The following is a 19,912-nucleotide window of genomic DNA, read 5'->3' as shown; positions in this document are numbered from 1 at the left end:
AAATCCTTGATCATTATATAAAAATGATTTGTACAGAGGTTTTTTCTATAAAGTTGCTTCATAACATGTGACCTTATCATGTTTTCGCTTGACAAATGTATTGTATTATCTGCCAGACTCAGAAAACTGTTGTGTAATGCTGTGTCAGGTCATTTAGTCCCTAACACCATTTTGGGGTGATTGTATTTTCTTTGTAAGCATACATTTAAGGAACTTTCTTCAGTCACTGGGATTGAGAAAAGAAATTAATTCTAAGATCCATTTCATTCACAGTAATAAAAAACAAATTCTTTTTGGCTAAAAATACACTGAGCAAAAAAAGAAAAGGTGGTAAAAAACACACAAAGGTGTTGAAACACCTTTAGCTTTGATTACTTTGTGCATTTTTGTGTTATTATTTCAATTAGCCTATGCAACGGCATATCATTTATTTCCATTAAGTTTCATTAATTTTGACCAAGATCTTATATTTATGACAGAAGAGTCAAATCAGCACATCTTCTCCAGCACATCCTAAATGCTTCCAATGGGGCTATGGTCAGCACTCCAATTTAAGCCAATTTATGTGAGAAAATGATTCCTTGTGCCCCCAAAACCAATCTACAATGGAAACTCGGATTACGAGCATAATTCGTTCCGGAAGTGGGCTCGTATTCCAAAACACTCGTAAACCAAATTACATTTTTCCATAAGAAATAATGAAAACTCAAATCAAATCATTCACTCTACAGCACATGAACCTGCACTTTACCTGTGAAAAGAATCGCGACAGAGCAGAGTTTCTGTATCAGGCAGAGAGTGTGGAAAGCCAAGAGGAGGAGGGGGGGGGGGGGGGGTTTGTAAAGGCGAGAGAGAGTGTGTGCGTGTGTGAGTGAAGGAGCACTGTGTCAAATTACACTGTCGGATGCACACACACAGACACACACATACACACACACTCTCACCTTTACACGCATGCGCGATACATGATACAATGCTCGTTTTTTAAGTCAAAATGTTATTATAACTCTTAGCTCGCCTGGCGGAACACTCGCAAACCGCGTTAATCGTAATCCGAGGTTCCACTGTATTACAATTTAAGCCCAATGAATCTTGCCGTTGTGGTCTTGGAATATAGACATGTCTATAGGGAAACAAAAACATAGATAGGTAATTTAGTCTATGGTTGATAGACCAGGTTGCCAGCTGACTTATTTCTTTTGCTACATAACATTTCTGAGTTTAGACCTGACCATCTGAAGCAGCCCAGATCATAATACTGCCTCCAGAGGCTTGTACATTAGACATACAAACAGTGGCTTAATGGTGCATCGCTTCATACGCTTCCCTTCTTATCCTTGAACAGGGTAAATTTGGACTCATTAGACCACTTGACATTTTTCCATTGCTCCAAAGTCCAGTCCTGATGCTCCCTAGCAAACTTAAGCCTTTTTTTCTGATCACACAATTGTTTAGTCCTAATCCTGTTCTTGTCACACTGTCCATGTGGAAAATGCTCTTACTTTTACTCTTAAACATACAGTAGGTCTATTCTATTGTTGATTTTTATGATGAACCTTCACAAAGTGTTTAAGTGATCTCCAGTCACAGTCATTTGTGATTGTTTTTCTGACCACATTATTTTCCCACCAGGTTTAAATAATGTGTTGGACAATACCAGTAATTTTACAATCTCATTAATTGTTTTCTTTGCTTCATGCATGGCAATAATTTGACCCTTCTGAAACATTAACATCTTTTTCCATGACCACAGAAAAACATCTCCTGACATGGTTGTTTAAGAAAGGAATTATTCACTCCATCACTTTAGTTAGATGGATTGTTGCCCACTGAAAGATATTAATCCCTAAAGTGATTATCCAACACAAGGCTTTTAAAAAACTATCTCAGCTCAGAACTGAGTTTGCTGTTGTGGATTTTATGAACCAGAAAAAAAAGGTGTGGCATGGATTAGCAGATAACACCAAGGTAAAGTATTCCACGAATACAACAAGCACCTTTCAGTAAGCATATATGCAGTAAACACTTAATATTTGAGATTGTACAGTTGTGGCCAAAAGTTTTGAGAATTACATAAATATTGGAAATTGGAAAAGTTGCTGCTTAAGTTTTTATAATAGCAATTTGCATATACTCCAGAATGTTATGAAGAGTGATCAGATGAATTGCATAGTCCTTCTTTGCCATGAAAATTAACTTAATCTCAAAAAAACCTTTCCACTGCATTTCATTGCTGTCATTAAAGGACCTGCTGAGATCATTTCAGTAATCGTCTTGTTGACTCAGGTGAGAATGATGACGAGCACAAGGCTGAAGATCATTATGTCAGGCTGATTGGGTTAGAATGGCAGACATGACATGTTAAAAGAAGGGTGATGCTTGAAATCGTTGTTCTTCCATTGTTAACCATGGTGACCTGCAAAGAAACGCGTGCAGCCAACATTGCGTTGCATAAAAATGGCTTCACAGGCAAGGATATTGTGGGTCATAAGATTACACCAAATCAACAAGGAAAGAGGTTTAATTCTTGTTAAGAATGCTTCCGGGCGTCCTAGAAAATCCAGCAAGCGCCAGGATCGTCTCCTAAAGAGGATTCAGCTGCGGGATCGAAGTGCCACCAGTGCAGAGCTTGCTCAGGAATGCCAGCAGGCAGGTGTGAGCGCATCTGCACGCACAGTGAGGAGCCACTTCTCTCTAAAAAAAACATCAGGGACAGATTGATCTTCTGCAGAAAGTATGGTGAATGAACTGCTAAGCCTCTTTCCGATTGTTCGGGGCATCTGGAAAAAGGCTTGTCCGGAGAAGAAAAGGTGAGCGCTACCATCAGTCCTGTGTCATGCCAACAGTAAAGCATCCTGAGACCATTCCTCAAAAGGCGGGTGGACAAACAAAAAAAAAACACTAATTCTGACAAACTCCAAGAAGTGATTATGAAAGAATGGGTTGCTATCAGTCAGGATTTGGCCCAGAAGTTGATTGAGAGCATGCCCAGTTGAATTGCAGAGGTCCTGAAAAAGAGAGGACCAACAATGCAAATGTTGACTCTTTGCATAAATGTCATGTAATTGTCGATAAAAGCTTTTGAAACGTATGAAGTGCTTGTAATTATATTTCAGTACATCACAGAAACAACTGAAACAAAGATCTAAAAGCAGTTTTGCAGTTTCAACTTTGTGAAAACTAATATTTGTGTCATTCTCAAAGCCACGACTGTACAGTGCAAAACTGTTATATTCTAAAAATAAACCAGGAGACAGTAATGAGAGAATTTATGAAGGAACTTTTTGTTCATCAAAAGTAGTTTAATCTCTAAAAAGAACATTTAGCAGTGATTTTTTTTATGTTTTACATAAAAGAAATTCAATTAAACTGCTCTTCAACTTCTTTTACAAGGTTCTTTGTCAATTAGTGTCAGACGTTTATTTTATTTTATTCTTAGTGTAGTGTAAGTCATGTGTCAATGCAATTTTTCACACTAATTACATAGAAACTACAGATGCAGTAAACAGATATTAGGTTTTAAAACTTCAGACTATTCAACTCACTGCTGGTTAAATAAGGTAAGTGCCAGGGATAAAGTCCCTGTGGAATTGATCTTAAATAATGGAGATGTGAGGGAATACGCCAAACACTGTATAAATAGACACAGCAATAACGATCCATCTTAGAACAAAATGTTCATGATGAACATCTACAATTTTTATTCCAAATAAATTTCACAGACAAGATTAGTTGGGATTATACAAGTATTTCAACACAGCAAGGGGCACCCTGATGAATTTTTCTGACATATCGAACACTGACATGACAGTGTGGTGCAATGAACTGTAGGAATAACTATACACAGGGATTACTTCTGCCATAATCAATGATATGGAGCTTCCAGTATAGAATCAGCTTTCTAATTTGCATTACAGTATATTTTACATATATAACATCTGAACATGATCGATGGACTTGGAATGGCATTTCAGGTAATCCCATACTGTCGTTAATGATGAATAACTTGCACAGACTAGGGGAGTAAACCTTACAGAGAACACAGTCAGTCATTGCCACAAGCATAAACCAACAATGTACATATATTTATATTTAATTTATACCTACTATAATGTGAACATGCTTTATTTTTTATTTTTTACCCCAAACGACAAAACTGGAAACAAAATAAGTACCAACATATACACAAAACAGTGGATTTCTTTCCTTTCACAAATAATACCGTGCTTAGCCTGGTGAGCACGCAGAATAAATAGAGAGTGTACTGGAAGCTCGAACTTGGCTCATTCGAACAGCAGGTCCTCGTCTTTCTCCATGTCGACCATGTTAGTTGGTTCGGCGATGGGGCCAAGCTTGGCCAGGCGCTTCGCCATCTCCTTCTCCGTCCTTTCTCTCAGCTGCTTCTTTTTCTCCTGGATCTTCTTCAACCTGGAGGAGTTAAAAAGCAGACGAAGATGTTAGACAGCGACATGCTTGGATCACTTGGGTGACTAACTTTTAGTGGCGTTAATCAGCAGTAACATAACACCATGTCATTATATTGTTCATTCTATAAAAGCTGTTAGGGACAACACTGAGTACGGTTTATGATCATTAAAAAGATGGTACCCAATATTTGAAGGAAAAGTGAAAGTTTTTTTATTGGTTTATTGGAAGTTTGGAGACAGTTTATTAGATATTTATCTAGAAAAAATCTTAATAATGATACTGTCTGATTTGTTTCCAATATAATATTACTTAATTGTATTACTTTTTCAGTCCTATTTTCATTATCAGAGAAAAAAATACCACATATTTGGGAAGAAAATCACCACTGCCCAACCGATACCATATAATCATGATACCTAGGTGCTGATTCAACTTACATTACATAATATATATATATTATATGAAGGTATATAAATAAAACATTTAAACTGATCTTGGAGTCATTGTGGCAATACTGTACAACTGTATCAACTGCCATACAATGCCATAAATGTAACCGAATATACCCCACCCCCCTCCCCACCATCTACAATTTTAATTACTGTTGTCCGGTAAATAATTAGTCGCCACCCCTTAGTTGACTCTTGCACCCCGCCCCCCATACCCAACCAAACATCACTGCTAAAAAACACATCATGACTCACCTGTAGAACTCTTCTCTTTCTCTCTCATCAAGTTCAGTGATGATGTATGTGAGGGTTCGTTCGATCCTCGGAATAATCACTAAAAGGGAAAAGAAGAAGAACCCAACATTAATGCTTGCACAGTAACTCCTGTAGCGTTGACTATTTAGCAATGTTTCATGCTGCATTATTAAGGTTAAGATCTGTGCGATCATCTCTCTTGCTGATCGATGTAAACAATCTTAACGAACAAGAAGTCCTAAAAGTGTCCTACACAGGTTATGTGGTTTACTATGTTTATTACTTTAATTTTATCTCATTAACTGTCAGGGTCAAAAATTTGTCCTGAGCTGAGAGCAGGACAGACGTGTCTCTGACTCACCGTGCTCGATGGCATTGACACGACGGTTGGTGATCTTGATGGCTTCATCCAAGGTGACGAAGGAGGTCTGTTAATTAAGTGATACAAAGACAAAGGTAAAATCACTGGTATTTGCTTTTTAAATTCTTTGTTTAAGAATAAAATTAAGGCTTTTGCGTCCTTTTTTTCCCCCAGTCATTTTACAGAACTTTAAGGAATATTACCTATTCACTTATTTTCGATAATAAATTCATCTGGGTCAGGATTGTGCAGGTTTGCGCAGGTTTGCTCTCAAGTGTGCGGTCCCTATGACTATGGAGGACTAAACATGACATGATCATAAATAAATAAATGTGTGAATAAATAAGTAAATATAGAAATAAATAAATATTTTAATACAATAAGCCCTGGAAAATTGCTAAATATATTCATACTTTTTTTTTTATTAACATATTTCAAGATTTATTTATTTCTGAATTTCCACATTTCTTTATTTATTAATTTTAGATTTCCACATTTTTACATATATTTATTTCTGCATTTCCACATTTTTACATTTATTTCTGCATTTTCACATTTCTACATTTATTTATTTCTGCATTTCCACATTTCTACATTTATTTCTTTGTCGCTGTATGCTGATAAGGGAGGCCGTCCCAGCCTTAGACGAAAACCGTGATTGGTTAAATGAAGTGAGATTGTTTCGACTCAACTAATAATGCCTTGGCTTGTAATGACTGCTGTCTGGCAACTATGGCTATGAGTTAAGATCATTAGCCGGTGAAATTGAGAACCTCGTAGCAAATGACTACGTTTTACAGTATATCAAGTCGAAAGATTAATGGACGATTTAGTTGAGCTTGATGCTGAGATGGCTGTTGACCTTAACCACACGCAGAAAGAGGGAGGGAACGTTGGGCGTCCACAGTGTGTTTTACCTCCGAATATACAGTAATTAAGGCTCATCTACTTCTGGGTAAAACGCACCGTGGACACCCAACGTTCCCTTCCTCTTTCTGCGTGAGGATATGAAGTTCTCGAAGACCGCCAAACACAGTTTGGTTAAGGATCCCGCAGAACGTGTGCTAACGGTCTCTCGTCGGCATCCATTTGCATAGTTAGTTTTAGATAACTAAAAAGCATTACGCTGATTAAATCACGGTTTCAGCTGAGGCTGGGACCGCCTACCTTATCAGCATACAGCGACAAAGAAATAAATGTAGAAATGTGGAAATGCAGAAATAAATAAATGTAGAAATGTGGACAATCTAAAATAGATAAAGAAATGTGACACAAAAATAAATAAATGAAGAAATGTGGAAATTCAGAAATAAATAAATCTTAAAATAAGTTAATAAACAAAAGTATACATATATTTAGCAATTTTTCAGGGCTTATTGTATTTATGTATTTATTTATTTCTATATTTACTTATTTATTCACACATTTATTTATTTATGTATTTATTCATTTCTATATTTACTTATTTATTCACACATTTATTTATTAATAATTATGTCATGTTTAGTCCACCATATATGACAGCCATAAATGTAACAAATACATTTATGGCTTTATGAAGACTGCCCCCTACCCCCTACCTGCAGGGAGGCTAACTCCACCAGCAGCTCCACAGCTTTAGCATAGTTCCTCTTCAGCCTGGACAACTGCTCTCCACCTCTCGCTAAACCGGTGAGCTCATAGCCTACACACACAATCATACTGTTATTTTCTGCTACGTGTTACATTTTAAGTGCAGTCTAAGAGGGTTTAATAGCAATTTCCTCTACATTTACTTCTAATCAAAAGTTCCAAATTAAAATTGTGTGAAGTTGTTGTTATTTATACAACATGTTTTTTCAAACATGACTTACTGTCTCCCCCCTCCTGGTAGTGCTCAAACACAGGCAGAGTCACACCTGTGGTGAAACAGTGAAAAAAAAAAAAAAAGTGAGTGTTAATGAAACAATCAGGTTTGCAGCACCATGATTTTGTATATGTATATATATAAAATTCAGACAATTTTACATTTCATCAATAAATCCCTGCTATTATATAGGCTAGTAATCTATAAAAAATATATTAATCAAATAATTAATTTACTAGTTATACAATTTTTAATACTATACATTTTATAATTGTAGCAGTTAAATAAATGATATATTAATAATAAATGAATAAATATTTTATTTCCATAATGTGGAATTTCCACAGGAGCAGCGTCAGGTATCCAAAGTGCTTGTTACCATGGTAATGCACTGAGGAAGTGGCGTCTGCGCCGGTGATGCTGCAGATTGTTTCAAACGGTGGAATTTTGTCAAAGTTCCCTTAACCTGAGATTCCCTGTAGGCAGCGCACTTTAAAGTACACTGTGGAACAGAACGCAGCCATTTATAACGTGGACTTTGCACTACTGTGACTCGTCACAAGAGGCCAGTGTTTTGTGTGATGTGACGGTTCCAACACAAGAAGAGGTGAGAAAATGATATCTTACATACAGTATAGAAATTGGGGTAAATAATCCAAAAGAAATGTTCCTTTTGGTCACTAAGGCTAATAATAGGTTTAGATATTTGTGTAAAAATGTACTATGGTATTAGCTCTTCATTACATTTGAAAAACAAATATTTTAACAGGCTGTTTTTAGAGCAGAATTTGCAATGTTGTCAAAAGGCTCTGTCTCATATCATGACACGTTTTGCATAAATAGCAAGAGGCTGATTGTTTTTTTTTCCAGTTAAAAGATTTTGATTAATTAGCTGCAGTAAGCATTGTGCCAAATATATAAAAAGCATGACAAGTATTTATTCTAGTGCCAAGTAACATTTTACACTATGTTAAACAAACCTGCAACATTGTCCTTCTTTGCCCTGACCTTCACCTGGGCCTTGTTCACATTCTGGATCACAGTAGTGCTAAAGAAACAACACCACACTCACAGTCAAGATCAAGAGAAATAATAACTATGACACACACTTTCACATACACATTCTCTGTTTATACCTGAAGTCACCAGCAGCAAATTTGGCTTCAGCTAAGGAGAAAGCTGCTTCTCTCATCACTTCTCCCATAAGCGTCTTCGTCTGAAATCAACAGGAGAGACTGGTTAACTGGTGGGGGAAAAAAGCTGCCAACCTAATGCTTCACAAGCTCACTGGAAAGAACCCAACGCTACTGCCAAAATAAAAATCTGCACGAATCATACACATCCCCACAGAAATCCGTCGGAATCTGTCGTATAGCTTGGTAGAAATCAGGAAAAACTTACAAAGCTGCTGATCATCCTACCTCAATGATTTTCCTCAGAATCTGCCGGAAGCGCATGGACAGAGCGTCTGCTTTCTTCTTTAGCAGGTTGCGTCCGGTCTGAGCTCCTTTCAGACGTGCCTTCATGATGGTCTGTGCCCTAAAAGAAAAGTCCTATTTAAACCTTACTTCCTGTTATTACTTATTTTTATAGCTGCTAGAAACAATCATGCAAATTCTGTTTTTTTAAGGTTAAGATGTTAACATCTGTTAAAGCACACAATGACCTTTGAATCCTTTAAGCATTAAAAAAAAAACATTTTAACTTAAGGCATGAACCAGTGAGAAACAAGCACAGATAGGTGATCAGACGGGTGATAAGTATACTGGTGATTCTAAATGCTGATTGGTTGTAACAGACAATTAAGGAAATAAGGTTGCTGCTGATGTTGTTACATAAACAACCAATTTGAAAATTGTTTCTTTCTACATCATTTTAATTTAATATGAAGAAATGAGGCTAGCTCAAGACTTTAGCACAGTACTGTACACTTCAGTTTAAACTCTAGTCGCTGCTGAAGCTTTTCCTCCCAGGCTGCTGCAGGAAGCTCAAATCACATGAGCCTGAATCAGACTTCTGCTTTCATTGGGATAATTTAAATCAAGATCATCTTCAAATTAAACCTCCACACATGTCCATAACTAATCCCTCTACTATAAACAATGTGCTTAAATACACAATAAAGGGGGATCAGTTTTAAATGAAAGATTTATTTTATATGAAAGGCTGTGTGTATATATCACTCACTACACCCCTGTCTTAATACACTGCAGGATGTTGGGGAATATAACACAGACATTAAAATAATAAACATTCTGTTTATCTTATAAATTAATCAGCCAACTAACAGACATCTACAGCATTTAAGATCTGGTTAAAACACTGTACAGTACTGTAAGTGTTATCAGAGACCTTGGTTAATATTGGATAATATTCTGCTTTGACACTGAATTAAGGTCAAATTGTCTGAAAACGTTCCAAACTGTCGTAAAAAATATTATTATACTATACTGGTATTTGATTTGATTTCTCCTCGCGCTAGCTAACCTCTTAACCTCCTAGCTTAGCTACTTACATTCTCGAAGGAAAAATATCGATCCGGTCTTTGCCCGACATCGTTGCCTTTTGTTGAGGATATATTTAAATATACTTGACGCAGCAGAATTCCTCCGATATAACTCTTTTCAGGATTTTATGCTGTTATATTACTGACATTAGGATTGTTAAAGCGGCTCTAGGATGCTCAGTGTCGTCGCAGCTGACGGGCTCTAAACACGCCTCGCGGAAATGTTCAGTGGACTTTAAAGGGCGCACAATGGCCGTTATTCCTTACCCTAGGTAGTGCACCTACGTAGGGAGCTAATAGCTATTTGACATACAAACTGTCAAAAAAGCAGCCAAGCAGCTGACTGAGGGTATACAGTCATGTGATCCCTTGACACAACCGGAAAATGGCGCCACCTAGCGGATAGGAGACTAGCTGCGCTTAAAAGATAGTACAGCAATGGCTCAAACTTTTGAGATTGTGTGTGAAATCATGTGTCTTGCCAGCAATAAAGCATCCTGAGACGATTCATGTGTTGGGTTGCTTTTTGGCCAAGTGAGTGCGTTCACTCACAGTTTTGCCTATGAATAAAAAAATATGACAAAAACCTCCTCAGAGGGCAGTTTGGTGACGAACAATGCTTTTTCCAGCACGATGGGCCACCCTGCCATAAGGCAAAAGTGATAAATACTGTATGTGGCTTAAGGGACAAAACATCAAAATTTGTAAATTCATGGCTTGGTCATTCCTCAAGAGGCGGGTAGATATACAAAAACCCACAAATTCTGACAAAATCCAAGCATTGATTATGCAAGAATGGAGTGCCATGAGTCAGGATGTGGCCCAGAAGTTGACTGACAGCAATTTGCAAAATGACTGACAGCGAATTGCAGGGTCTTGAAAAAGAAGTCAACACTGCAAATATTGAATTTCAGAATAAACTTAATGTAACTGTCAATAAACGTTTTTGACTCTTATGAAATGCTTGTAATTATACTTCCCAAAATAACATCTGACAAAGAAAGATCTCAGAAGGCAGCAGACTCTTTGAAAATTAATATTTATGTTATTCTTCTGGCCACGGTTGTATAGCCATTTGATTTCACCTTTAGGATAGTGGCTTGTTAATTATGATTGAAAAAATGTTATTATTAGTAGTAGTGGTAGTAGTAGGAGTATTTTTACATGGTTTCGTCCTTTCCGTAAGTACTTGTGAATGTTCTGCTTTGTACTTTTGTCTGCACTGTTGCAGAACTAGGATTAATATAGATTTATTTTGCTGGGTATTATTTTATCTTGGTACTTGCCTACATTGATCTGACATAACTTTTCTTGTTTTTTCGTCGTATGCACATCATTTAGAAACGCCTCAAACACTATTTAAAAGTAATATTTATACGCCATTTATTAGTTGTATCAACATCATTATTAGTTATTATTATTAGTTATATTCAACATTATTTTATTTCTCAACTGTAAAACTGGTGAAAGGCAATATGACAACTCAACGTGGCCAGACGGATTACAGCGCACGCGCACATGAAAGAGACTTTTATTATGACGTGTCGCGCGCATGTCGGCCATCTTGAGAAACTCGTTGTTTCTGCTTTCCCGGCTTCCTTGCTAACTCATGACTACGAAGCTAGTCCTTATCATAAGACATATATTACAGCGTGATTCTTCATTTAAAGAGTACATTTCCAATAACATCGCCGTTCAGGTAATGATGGATTTTATCGCTGTTCTGTTACAGTTGTGTGTGATTTGCGGGGTTAAACTAAGCGGGATATTCGGCATTAGCTGGCTAAAACTCGAGCCGCTTTCTTGCTGCATGTGGCGGCGTGGAGCTCCGAGCAGCAGCAGCGGTTCCGAGAAGCTCCTCCACAATCCTGACATTGTAGTGTCTCCTGCTGCTCTAACACACATTACCTGATCCATTAATACACAACCCTTTTTATGATCTAACGTGTGTGTGAGAGGCAGGTTATGATGTCTGTGTCTATTGAGTTACAATTTGGATGAATTTTAGATAATTGCACAGATCAGATATTGTTTACCATGATCAATTTATTGTAAATTGGTATATTAAAAGAACTACCATCACCTTAACACGTATTTTAACTCCATTTACTATCAGGGTGTAGTGAAGTGTCGTTCACGCGCGGATCGACTCATTGATCCGATTCATTTGAATGACCGTTACAAGCCGACTCGCTTACCCGAAGAAACGTAGAAAAGTCATTTTTATGTTGGTTTGGCTCTTTTCTGCGTGTTTTTATGTCTTATTGCTAAAACATACCATCCAACCACACTTATTTCGTTAATCAGACGTTTTAGACGTTAGATAACTGTTAATGCGACATAAATGAGTTTGGGATCCGAAAGAGTCGACTCTTATTCGGTGTGCCGATTCGATTGAAGTGACTCGTGTTTCACTAGAATTCATAGAGATGAGCTGATTCAGGTGTGTTAGAGCAGGAAACACTAAACTGTACAGAAATATGATTTTGCAGTAGACTTAGGAAACGTTAGTGTGATGTAACACCAGCTTACAAGTGCAGTAGTCTTCGCTTAATGGTCTTAATTTGTATAAATAACCCGAGAATACGGTTACAGCATGAGTCTTTGCCTGAGTTTAAACCTACCCTGTATGGACGAAAGTATTTGGCTAAACTTGTTCAATATTGAATTCATGTGTTTAAATCAGGCCCCTTTTCCTTAGTGAAGGGCAATATTAATGATTCAGTATGCCAAGACACCTTGGGCGATGCTATGCTTCCAACTTTGTGGCAACAGTTTGGGGAAGACCCTTTTCTATTCCAACGTGACTGTACCTCAGTGCAAAAAGCAACGACTATAAAGACATGGTTTGAGTTTGGTGTGGAAGAACTTGACTGAAAGATCGCACAAAGCCTTAACCTCAACCCCATTTAGCACCTTTTTGGATGAACTGGAACGGAGATTGTGAGAGATTCTCGTCCAACATCACTGCCTGACCTCATAAATACTCTACAGAATGGATGGGCACGAATTCCCACAGAAACACTACAAGATATTGTGGACAGCCTTCCAAGAGGACTGGAAGCTGTTGTGAAGTATATGTATTTGGAAACAATATTATTGCAGGTTTGGCCAAATACATGGAAACCCGGAGAACACGCAAACTCCACACTCAGATCCAGATCCAGACCCGAGGCTAGAATCAAACTCTGACCACAGAAGTGCAAGGCAAAAAATTATTAATTGCTCTGTGAGACCCCATAACATTTTATGTTTTTATATAGCATAGTTTTTTAGGGCATGATGGTACATTTATCCACCTATCACTTATCGATTTAAGTTAATGCGTTTATTTCAAAAGCGAATGAGAAAACCTTTTTAGAAAACTGATTCCGGATCAGGATGTGCCCTTGTTTCTTTATATTAAATTAAATAAAGTAGAAGAAACAGGAACAAATATTTTACTGCGAGCCTGCAAAGATTCAAGATTTAAGGTTTAAAGAACTTTATTAATCCCAGAGGGAAACTGCTTATTGTTGATTACAGTTGCTCACAATTGTTATCTGAAGGAAAAGTAATAAATAACTACAAAAAAATCCAATAAATATAAAGAGTCCTAAAACAGTAAGTACCAAAAATATGATCCAAGAGCATTTGTAAATATTGCACAGTAATCTAATATATGTATGTAATATTGTATTACATATTTTATTGAGAAGTAATATTGCAATTATCATATTATTAAGACAAGTAAGTATTAATGTCCTATTGTGTTACTGTTACTGTCAGTGAATATCCCCATAGTGTAAGAGTTGCAGAGAAAAGTTGGATAATTTCATGGTCGTTGGGGGAAAAGATCTCCTGTGGCGCTCTGTGGAACACTTGATGGTAATCAGTCTGTGGCTAAAATTGCTCCTCTGTTCAGCGAATACACTTTATAGGGGTGAGAGAGATTTTTTTTAAATGGATTGTACTTTGGACAGAATCCTCCTTTTTGCTACTACATCCACAGAGTTAAGCTCCATGACAAACACAGATCCTTTTAAATTTAATTGAAAAAGTGCCTAAAGATATAAAAAATTGGTTGTTTATGTAACAACCTCGGCAGCAATCTCATATCCCCTCGTCTGTTCTAACCATTCAGCATCACCAGTATAGTAATCGTCTGATCATCCCTCATCATCTGCGCCTGTTTCCCACTGGTTTATGCTCTAATGTTGAATGTTAAAAAAATAATAATAATACATTTATGCTTGAATGATTCATAGGTCACCATGCGGCTTAACAAACCAAAAACATATATTTTTCTGAAACTGGTAAGTTCAGGGACTGGGCTAAAAATGAAAGACAAAAAGTCCTTTAGGAAGCCTGAAAAACTATTCCTTAAGACTACAAGAAAGTCTGGCTGAGATTCCTTAAGAATACAAGAAAGTCTGGCTGAGATGAGCGGTAGTTCAAGACTTTTGCACAGTTCTGTATGTGTGGTGTGAAGGGAGTAACCTCTTAACAGATTATTTACAAACATATGTGCCAGATAACAACACCGTTAAACTGCAGTAAGGTTTTCTGGACAATTAGTCATGGGACTTTGCTGTAAAACAAGTCAAAGAAAGAAGTCATCCTCCTTCTTTTCTTTGACGATGCCACACAGTCAGTCGATTCCTCTCTTAAACTTCATTACATCATGTCTTCCAAGGAGGCAGCTGTGTGATGAAGACATTCGTTAAGACAAGCTGTGTTCTATATACGTGTGAAAAATCTGTGCGTTAAATCAAAGCAGGACAAAAAAAACAAAGTTTATAAATTGGATTGTCTGATTTTGGGTTATTGAATGTATTTGATGCATTGAATATGATGCGTCAAACACACAGTCTGTTACAGAGTGTGTGAAGTACATGACCGTTTAATTTTAAATTCTTTGTGCAAAAGAAGCATTTCAGTTAAATTGCTTTATATTTGTATATTAAATGCAATGTCGTATAAATATGTGTGAATGTATACATTTTTTGTTTGGTTGCCTCCACCACTTTCATGCCAAAGACAATATTAAATTCCAACAAGGTCCCCAGTGCTGATCAGTATCAAGAGAAAAAGGGCTTTCTTTCAAGGGCAGAGCGTAACTGAGCTGTCACAGAGACCTAGACATGCATGCCTACAGTAAGGAAACATAAAGAGTTCTTCCTGTATGAATGTAAATTTGGTGGACATGTTGTTGCAGTGATGCCGGGCCTCAGCTGTAGGTTTTACCAGCACCGTTTCCCGGAGGTGGAGGATGTGGTGATGGTGAACGTGCGCTCCATCGCCGAGATGGGCGCTTACGTCAGCCTGTTGGAGTACAACAACATCGAGGGAATGATCCTGCTGAGCGAGCTCTCACGACGTCGCATCCGCTCCATCAACAAACTCATCCGCATCGGACGCAACGAGTGCGTGGTGGTTATCCGAGTGGACAAAGAGAAAGGTGGGCTTTTTAACCTCACGCTTATAGCGTAGAAAGTACTGAAGCATCTTAATCAGCAGGTCTGATTATACAGCGCCAGTCAAAAAGAGAAGACACCACCTAATTCAGTGGCTTTTTTTTTTCGATAACACATACAGCATTGTGTAATTAAGTAACAACAACAGTCAGTTGTTATTTTAAGACACGAAGGTCAACTGCTCTGGAACAGTCTTGCTAGAACAGATTTGTCAAGTGCATTTGTAAAACCCCATCAAGCACCATGATGGAACTGGCTCTCATGAAGAAAGCAAGACCAAAACGTTTAATTTTATGATTTACCACCCTCAGAAATGACCAATTAACAGCACTTTATATTTGAGCCATTATTAATGATTTTAAGAGTATAAGTAGCAGACACATCTCGATATCAACTGTTCAGAGGAGATTATTGTTGATTATTTTAGACGCCTTAATCATCGTTTTAAAATGTAGAAAGAAAAGAATCAGGAACGAGCATGGACCTTAGATGTGTTCAAATTTCAAACATGTGACTGATAGTGTGCGTATATATTAATTATATTTGATAAGAGTATATAAATTGCTTGTCATAAATTGTTTTTGTGCAAATCGTTTTTTTTTTTCCTGCTGATTTACATTTGCTTCAATGACGTTAATTGTATTCATGTTAATAAATGCGAATCAGTCATAAACTGCCAAATGTATTCCTGGCACAGCTGATGTACATTCAGTTACAGGGAAAAACATTTCTAAAAGGCAAAGCTACAGAACTGAAAATGATGACTGAATTACAAACAAGCACCTCCTGTGTGTGTTTGTGGCTAAACCTTTTCGTAATTCAAGTCAGCCTTTGCCTTACCTCAGCTACTCTAAAAATGCCCACACTCCTTCGTTTTATAGGGTGCCATTACTTTTGTGTGTCCCCCCCACACCCTTTTTAAGTTATTCATAGTAAACACCAATATTTATAGTAAAATTTATGTTTGTAGGTGAAACAATTTTGCTGTAACTTGATGTATATAAAATTGCAGTAAAGGCTGCAAGCCGAGTTTCAGATGTTTGCTTTTCATGAGCACTACGTTAAATTCAAACTGGCTGTTTTAACCTCTTCTACATTAAAGGAGCAGTGTAGATTGAGCTGTCTTCTGATTTAATCTGCTTTGCTCCTCTCTACAGGATATATCGACTTGTCAAAGAGAAGAGTTTCTCCAGAGGAGGCAATTAAGTGTGAAGACAAGTTTACCAAATCCAAGACTGTAAGTGAGAGACAGAGAGCTATTTCCCACCTGCCACTCAGCAACACCCCGCAGGCTTTCAGCAGAGCTCTTTAAACCCTTTTCTGTGTTAAAGCTCACAAGTTATATATTTTTTTAAGTTAACATAAATCCTAATAGGCTGTGGCTTCAATAAACTTCCCTGGAGCGTCTCTTTTGAGGAAGTGCATTTTCCCAGCCAATCAGAACGCCTTATCAATTGTTTGACCTTATCAATCATTTCCCACCTGTTTTTAAAAAAAATAAATTAAGAGGGAATATAATATGTAAGAGATTTACAAGGACATTCTAATGTCTAATTCTAGTGGGTTGATTTTCTCACTTACATTTTGTCAAGGTAAACGGAAAAGGTTGCGCTCATAAAAAGGAAATCGGTCACGGTGTGCATGACTTCACTGCAAATGGGAGATGCAAATAAAAATATTTGAAAATAGATGAAAATTCATGAAAGGAGAAAAATTTATTTAAAAGAAACCTGAACACTAATAAAAGCGTTACATGCAAGCTTTCTCATTTATTTCCATAAGTTATTTTTCGCAAGAATAGGAAACCTTTTTATCTTTATTCCTCTCTCGGTTATAGACAAAACTGAAAGACTGTAAAAGTTGATATAAAATCCGGTCTATGTATCCACACTAAGTTTCCTACTTTAAAATATTACTTTGTGAAAGGACAATACTGATTTGTACTTTGCTTTGGAACTCCGCTGTAGGTGTACAGTATTCTGAGGCATGTGGCAGAGGTGTTGGAGTACACCAAGGACGAGCAGCTGGAGAGTCTGTACCAGCGCACTGCCTGGGTCTTCGATGAGAAATACAAGAAACCAGGATATGGCGCTTACGATGTGTTCAAACAGGCCGTGTCGTAAGTGCAGGAGCTGTACTATAAAACACGCTTAAATTTAGCCAACATTTTAGTTTAGTTTTATTGAAGGGTTTTAAAGAGTGAATGTTACTGCTCACTGGGTTTATGTTACCAGCATTAACAAGCTGGTCAAAACCTCAACCCATTCCACTGCAAAGGTGAGCTTCGGTTCAACACCATGTTGGTCCAGAACTGATAACCATTAGTTTGTATGCTATCTTTTGTTATGCGTTAATGGATTAGAAAATGAATAATTCACAGGATGTTTGTTTTCAGCATTATAAAGTGGTACGCTCTCAGTAGTGACAATTTTCATAATATTTGACACTCCCATGTACCATGTGCTGCATCAACATCTAACATACACTCTTGCTGCTTCTCTAACTTCAGTGATCCCTCCATCCTGGACGGATTGGATCTGACGGAGGAGGAGAGGACCGTACTCATCGATAACATCAACAGGCGACTCACACCACAGGCTGTCAAAATCAGAGCAGGTACTGAATGCACCACACATTACCTTCTGTTGCACACAACGGGGTTGAGCAGGTGTACTAACTGTAACGTTAATGATTTTGTGTGTGTGTGGGGGGGGTGTACTTTTTTTCTTAAATTTCTTGTTGAACAATTATTATCCAGTGTGACCATCCTAAATTAATCCTTGTTCTCACTTTCTTACCCGGTCAGACATTGAAGTGGCATGTTACGGATACGAGGGCATCGATGCTGTTAAAGAAGCGCTGAGGGCTGGACTGAGCTGCTCCACAGAGTCCATGCCAATCAAGGTAACATGTCTTGAATGTCTAAAGCCCTGTGCAGCTAAACCAATAAGTGTCAAGATACCTTTATATTTTAACTTACTGCTGCTCATCGTGGTGCAAGACTTGATGTTTAGAACCTCTGGCTATTTCTTATTGCATTTTGTACTATACGTCCTGGTCAAAAATTCTGTTTCATAAGGCCATCAAGCAAAGAAAACAACTTAGGAAATTACAGGAACTGGGTTAAGATCTATCTAGCCCAGTCCTGAACCATGAAAAAAGGCTTCTGTTTGCTATGGAGCATAAAGATTGGACATTGGAGCAATAAAAAAGGTCATGGTGGTCTAATGAGTTCAGATTGACCCTATTCTAGGGCAAAGGATGTGGGGGTGTAAGAAGGGAAGCACATGAAGCGATGCATCCATCAAGCGTAGTGTCCACTGTACAAGCCTCCAGGGCAGTGTTATGATCCGCGGTTGCTTCAGTCGGTCAGGTTTAGGTTTAGCAATGTTATAAAAAGCTAATAAAGTCAGCTGATGACTTGAAGGGTATTGCATCAACCAAATTTTTCTTCTCTGGTGGCACAGGCACATTCAAGGACTCAGTTTGTCTGGTGGTGGGTGCATGCAGAAACATTTTCACATTAATTAAGTGCCATATTGTGCATATCAATTCTAAAGGCGGCCAGGTAGTGTATGGCGGGCTTGTTAAGGGTCAGGGATAAATGTAACCTTTGGCTATTCTTTTAGTATGATTGGGCTGAACACACAGCTGACTGTCAACAGACTGGTATAAATTGTAACTGGCTTTTTTTCTCAAAATCTGTCAGTCATTTCTGCAGATGCAAAAATCAAAGTGAGAAGGGCAGACTTCAGTAGAACGGGAAACCACTAAGAAAATATTTTGTGAATGCTTTAAAGAAGTCCTTGAATAAAATGAATTTGCAACAACTTATCACAAAAAATGTTTTTGGCTATTCATGTACTGTAAGGTTTTCATCATGTATTAAGCACATTCAGAAAAGAGTCTCTTTCTTTTGTGGTCAGATAAACCTAATTGCTCCCCCACGCTATGTGATGACCACCACTACTCTGGAACGAACTGAGGGTCTCTCCATGCTCAACCAGGCTATGGCCGTCATTAAGGAGAAGATTGAGGAGAAAAGAGGCGTCTTCAATGTCCAGATGGAGGTCTCTGTTCTCTATATAGCTGATATTAAGCTCAGTTATTTTATTTATTTTACAGGATCGATGTAGTTTAAGGGATTCGTACTGCACATTTCATCACTGTGTCTATATGCTTCCAGCCTAAAGTGGTGACTGAAACGGACGAGACAGAGCTACAGAGACAGCTTGAACGTTTGGAGAGGGAGAACGCAGAGGTGGATGGAGATGATGATGCTGAGGAAATGGAGGCCAAAGCTGAAGATTAACAAGCCCTCAGTGTGTAAATGGATTTAAGGAGGTGCAGCAGCAGACCCTCATGGAGGGGATACAGAGATATTCAGATTATGAACTGTTTTTGTATCCTAACAGTGTGAAGTGGTTAAATAACAGGTGTAAAAGGAAAAAAAAAAATGTAAAATTAAAATTTATACACAAACTAATTCAATGTTGAGTCTTGAGTTGCCACTAAAAGTGGAAAGCTGTGATTGCTGCAACTGCTATGATTGTTTATCCTACTTTGCTGCCCTTAGTGTTTTTTTTTTTTCATGTTAAGCATACTATTAAA

General features: G+C 37.7%; 2 protein-coding genes across 2 annotated transcripts; one reads left to right on the top strand and one right to left on the bottom strand.

Annotated features, from left to right (window-relative positions):
- Positions 1 to 3,664: 3,664 nt before the first annotated feature.
- On the bottom strand, positions 3,665 to 10,064 carry atp6v1d (ATPase H+ transporting V1 subunit D). Its single transcript, XM_053488450.1, has 9 exons — positions 9,855 to 10,064; positions 8,761 to 8,878; positions 8,476 to 8,555; positions 8,320 to 8,387; positions 7,347 to 7,391; positions 7,074 to 7,177; positions 5,494 to 5,560; positions 5,133 to 5,211; positions 3,665 to 4,428 (listed from the first exon to the last, which is right to left on the bottom strand). The coding sequence occupies exons 1-9, from the start codon at positions 9,893 to 9,895 to the stop codon at positions 4,284 to 4,286; spliced, it is 747 nt and encodes a 248-aa protein (XP_053344425.1). The 5' UTR covers positions 9,896 to 10,064; the 3' UTR covers positions 3,665 to 4,283.
- Positions 10,065 to 11,399: 1,335 nt separating this feature from the next.
- Positions 11,400 to 19,787, top strand: eif2s1b (eukaryotic translation initiation factor 2, subunit 1 alpha b). Its single transcript, XM_053488566.1, has 8 exons — positions 11,400 to 11,544; positions 15,043 to 15,285; positions 16,459 to 16,538; positions 17,269 to 17,420; positions 17,811 to 17,917; positions 18,108 to 18,205; positions 19,228 to 19,371; positions 19,488 to 19,787. Exons 2-8 carry the CDS (start codon positions 15,045 to 15,047, stop codon positions 19,611 to 19,613), a joined length of 948 nt encoding a protein of 315 aa, XP_053344541.1. The 5' UTR covers positions 11,400 to 11,544; positions 15,043 to 15,044; the 3' UTR covers positions 19,614 to 19,787.
- The last annotated feature ends 125 nt before the right edge of the window (positions 19,788 to 19,912 follow it).

The sequence above is a fragment of the Clarias gariepinus genome, chromosome 27, assembly GCF_024256425.1.
Source record: "Clarias gariepinus isolate MV-2021 ecotype Netherlands chromosome 27, CGAR_prim_01v2, whole genome shotgun sequence".
NCBI lineage: Eukaryota > Metazoa > Chordata > Actinopteri > Siluriformes > Clariidae > Clarias > Clarias gariepinus.
The sequence above is the reverse complement of the archived record's forward strand: the minus strand, read 5'-3'. Positions and strand labels throughout refer to the sequence as shown.

Coding starts and splice junctions, on each gene's coding strand:
- atp6v1d (XM_053488450.1), bottom strand. CDS start 9,895: ATGTCGGGCAAAGACCGGATCGATATTTTTCCTTCGAGAAT. Junction 8,879..9,854: donor GATATTTTTCCTTCGAGAAT/GTAAGTAGCTAA, acceptor CTTTTCTTTTAG/GGCACAGACCATCATGAAGG. Junction 5,561..7,073: donor TGGAGTTAGCCTCCCTGCAG/GTAGGGGGTAGG, acceptor CTTAATTAACAG/ACCTCCTTCGTCACCTTGGA.
- eif2s1b (XM_053488566.1), top strand. CDS start 15,045: ATGCCGGGCCTCAGCTGTAGGTTTTACCAGCACCGTTTCCCGGAGGTG. Junction 16,539..17,268: donor AGTTTACCAAATCCAAGACT/GTAAGTGAGAGA, acceptor ACTCCGCTGTAG/GTGTACAGTATTCTGAGGCA. Junction 17,918..18,107: donor GGCTGTCAAAATCAGAGCAG/GTACTGAATGCA, acceptor TTACCCGGTCAG/ACATTGAAGTGGCATGTTAC.